The sequence below is a fragment of the Sinocyclocheilus rhinocerous genome, unplaced genomic scaffold (assembly GCF_001515625.1).
Source record: "Sinocyclocheilus rhinocerous isolate Xijiao unplaced genomic scaffold, SAMN03320098_v1.1 scaffold864, whole genome shotgun sequence".
NCBI classification, from domain to species: Eukaryota; Metazoa; Chordata; class Actinopteri; order Cypriniformes; family Cyprinidae; genus Sinocyclocheilus; species Sinocyclocheilus rhinocerous.
This window is the reverse complement of record NW_015645567.1, coordinates 1446107-1450270: the sequence shown is the minus strand read 5'-3', so window position 1 is coordinate 1450270 and position 4164 is coordinate 1446107. Positions and strand designations below refer to the sequence as shown.

At 41.1% G+C, this 4164-nt stretch overlaps 1 protein-coding gene across 2 annotated transcripts in view; it reads right to left on the bottom strand.

The window, feature by feature from the left end:
• The window catches only part of LOC107706788 (dual specificity protein phosphatase 26-like), a 27369-nt gene that overhangs the window by 15881 nt on the left and 7324 nt on the right, over positions 1-4164 (bottom strand). Inside the window, exons 2-3 of one of the 2 annotated variants that reach the window (XM_016510606.1) lie at positions 1206-2672; positions 163-839 (exon numbers count right to left, since the gene is read on the bottom strand). The exons of the other annotated variant lie outside the window; for it this stretch is intronic. Of the exons in view, the coding sequence (XP_016366092.1) occupies positions 333-839; positions 1206-2672 (1974 nt within the window). The 3' untranslated portion in view covers positions 163-332. Of the gene's footprint in view, positions 1-162; positions 840-1205; positions 2673-4164 lie in introns of those variants that run through there. 2 annotated transcript variants of the gene reach the window in all.

Genomic DNA, 4164 nt, shown 5'->3' with positions numbered 1-4164 from the left:
ATAGATAGGACCTACAATAATGTACAGTATTTGAAAAATAATGTGTTTTTTGAACATTAAAGCATGTCAACATATTCTGTTACACCAAATACACAAAATAATGATCTTTAAAATAGCATCATATGACCCCTTTAAACAAACACTTTTTCAGTAATGTTTTTCAGTCAACATTCAGTAACTCTAATGAAGTAAACTAATAATAATGTCAAGAGAAAAGGCAATAAACATGATAAATTTTGCAATGGCAAACAAGTTAGTAAAGAGAAGAGCAAGAGAATAACTACTATAAAAACTGAGTAACAAACAGCGCATAAGCCATGACTAAGTCTTGTTTAAACCTTCTTGCATGCATAGCAATAAGAAGTTATAATTGCGTGTGACCTGCAAATGTACATGTTACACTGACTGCACATCATACTGGTTTTTGTGTTCTTCTTTGATTCACAGACCTGACACCTTTTCCTCTTGCTGGGGGTTGATACTGGGGAGGAGCTAGGTTTTTTGGCTGTAAAGCATGCTCGTGCTTTCATCACCTTATATTTGGAGGCTAGCAGAAAGACGTCGTCTTTTTCTGAAGAGCATGCTTGTGCTTGTATCACCATATTCTGAGAGGCTGGCGAGCGGGGAACGTAATGCCGTCTTTTCATGTAGGGAGCCACCAGAGTTTCCCCTAGTTCTTCAAGGTAGAGCCTCCTTTTGAAGTTTTTCGCTTTGTTCCATGAGGGATTTATCTCCGTCCACAGTACGAATGAATTGTAGGCGGAGACATCCAACATGTTGAAGAAAATCACCATGGGCCAACGAGCTGTCTTTCTTTGGCATGTGTAAGTGGCAACAACCTGGAAGTGAAATGACAAGCAAAACATTTACATATGCACTTGGCAGATGCTTTTATCCAAAGCAACATTGCATTCAAAGTATACATTTACATTTGATCAGTTACTGCTTTCCCTGGCAATCGAACCCATGATCTTAGCATTGCTTTAGCTCACCAGCTGACAATTCAATTAACTTTATTTGGGCCATTTGTTCCTAAAGTCGCAAAGAAACAGAAGTAGCGACAGATCTTTTCTTACATATTGTGACGTCTGATTGTAATAGATTGTCAATAAAGAAAAAAAGATATATAATTAGCATTTAAAAATAGATATGCTTCATTTTCATTTCATGCAGAAAATGTCTAAATAAAGCAAATAGTAAAATACCTTGTCAAGGTTGTCAACTCCGCCTTTGGTCTGGTTGTAGTGTAGGATTATCTCTGGCTTCTTGTGATCTTTGTCGCTTACTTTGGCATCTCTGTGGAAAGTGCTCATCAACAGCACATTTTTATTTTTTCTGGGACAGTAGGACACAAGAGTGTGCGTATCAGTGATGGCGAACATGGATGATAATCGGGCCCTGTCCTTCATTGACAGGAGTGCAGGTGGGAGCTCAGGTTTGTTTGATCTGACTGTTCCAATCATGGTCATTTTCCTTCGGAGCAGCTCCTCGCCGAGGCCATACGAGGTGAAAAAGTTGTCACACGTGACGGTGTGTCCCTCTAAACTGTCTGTCATGTCCAGGACCACTCGCATTCCCTGGTTCTTTTCTGACTTGCCGTCGGCAGCTTTGCCGGTGTAGATCTGCATGTTCCACGCATAGCTCGAGCTGGAATCGCATGCTGCCCAGATTTTAATGCCATACTTGCCCGGTTTACTTGGTGTGTATTGTTTGAAGGGACAGTGTCCTCTGAAACGGACCAGGCACTCGTCCACAGTGACGTTTGGGCCTGGATTGTACAAGAGTGGCAGGCGTTCGACCCATTTATCCCAGATGCTCCTTACTGGTGCCAGCTTGTCCCTTTTCTGTCGGCTAGGCTCTTTATCCCTTTTGTAAAAGCAGAAGACCCTTGACAAATTGGTAAAACTTTTCAGTGACATGGTAGCACGAAAAATTGCCCTCCCTGATACACCGTGCCATAAGTTACTCATGGCCTCATGGTGGGATCGATACACACCTGCCAGAATCAACAGACCAAAAAAGGCCTGTAAGTCTGTCCAGTCCAGGTCCTTCCAGGTATCACGAAATACACGTTTCCCCTCTAAATTGGTAATTTCAATCAAAATCTGTTTAATATCATCTGGGAAAAACAATTCAAATGTTGATCTTATGTCTTCAGCATTGGCACATGCCAGCCTGGTTGGTCCAGGGGTCATTTTGATGATACGATGAGCTGGTAATCTCTCTCGTTGTTTCTGAGGAGGAGGTGCTGGAGTCCACAATATGTTTCCGTTTTTGGACTGATAAGCCGCCTCTGTGTCAGCAGTGACCTCTGACTCTTCCTCTGACTCTTCTTCATCAGTAGAGTGGTAGTCTGGGCCGAACTCTGTATTGTCCTCTGTTTCAGAAGCTTCATTAAAGAACTCCAGCTCAGCTTCTCCATCCAGATCCCTTTCCTCTTCCATCCATTTATTACTTGTTGTATGTAGGGTCACGTCTCTTTCATCTTCCATTCCTCCATCACTTGTTGTACGTTGGGTCGTGTCTCTTTCCTCTTCCATCCCTCCATCACTTGTCGTACATAGGTCTGCATCTCTTTGCTCTTCACTGGACTCATATAAATGAACCAGGGACTCCACAACACTAAACCGCCTCTTCATTGTGCAGCTACAGAATGAACTGCAAGCAAGGTTCAGGGAAATCACATTTATAATTTTATTTGTTACACTTGATAGGATCAAATGTTCTCTAATATGAAAAGCTCATAAGTGAGCTAGATCTTTAAATCTAGTATAATGTGCACAGGTTTGAGTGATAGTTAAGTTTATTAGACATCATTATCTGGCTATGAAAATAATGAATAATGGAAGCCTACAAAATGTCCTCATTAAAATAGTCAAACAAACTTGTCGTTCTTCATTGCATTTAAAGTGGATGGTTTTGAAATATTGGTTTTGAAATATTTTTAGTTTAATAAAGACATTCTGCAATGATTAAAATCACATTCTCAGATATTCTGAGAGAGAGAGAGGGGCTTATCCCTTGTTTACACTGCACACGTCTGCGGGCATTATGGCTCTGATGAGGTTTTGTTCCGTCCTCCACGCAGTGCCAACTCACACCAGGAGCAAAGCAACTGGATTCATGAGACCACGAGATTTGCCTGTTGGACATTGTTTTCTTGGTTTTTCTTTTTCTTTTTGGGGTTCTATCATGATTTAGTTGGCTAAATAGTTGTTGTGTCCGGTTTAATTGTGTTTATTGTTGTGCTGTAGCCTACAGACAAAGTTAATAGTTAATAGTCCAGTTATAAACGACAAGGATAAAAGATTGTAGCTGTGTTTTAGTTTGCACAGCGTATTTTTTGTATTTGAACTGTGCAGCTTTTGACACAGCGTCCGACAAAAATAGACTAGGTGCCTATCTTTAGAGAAGCAGCAAGGAGAGACGCTTCTGGGACGTGCCGCGGCATGGCTGGTATAAATGCAAGCATTGACTAGATTAGCCGCGATCAACTCCGGTGGCCGTGTCAGAGCCGTAACGCACTGCAGACGTGTGCAGTGTAACGGTCCTTGCACACTGATCCGAAACTCTCGTTCAAAATTTTTGCACGTTAAAAAATAAATATGACCTCACTTTGTGTCAATCACGTTTACACAGTGCCTCCGAAACTTTCGTCCGTCATAAAGAAAAATTCGATCGGGTTCAATTTTTGCATTTTTATTTATTTAAAATATTAAATAAAAATATTTATTTAATCTTATCTGTGTTATATTTAATCTACAACAATGTGAATTTTATTAACATCCATTTGGCCATTAACTTTTAAATGCATCATTATGCAAAAAAAAAAAAAAAGAGCAGAGTTCTCTGCATAAAGACCCACGGCTGACAGATCAACGTGCTGCTACTTTTCTCTCCGGTATGGTTGGAAGTTAAATGAAATGAAATGTGGAGGATGTTAATTGTGACACGATGATTGACAGGCCAGTACAGTGACAGGGTGCGTGTAACTATCATAGACTATATAAAAACATGGACGTAGTGTCCGTGACGTCACCCGTAGGTTTCTGAAGAGCGTTTATGAAGCTCAAAGTGGGCGGAGTAGGCCGTCGCCATCTTGGCAGCGCGTCACTCCCGGATAATCGAAAATGGGCAAAGAGGCGGGAGCTGGTTGCTGAAACC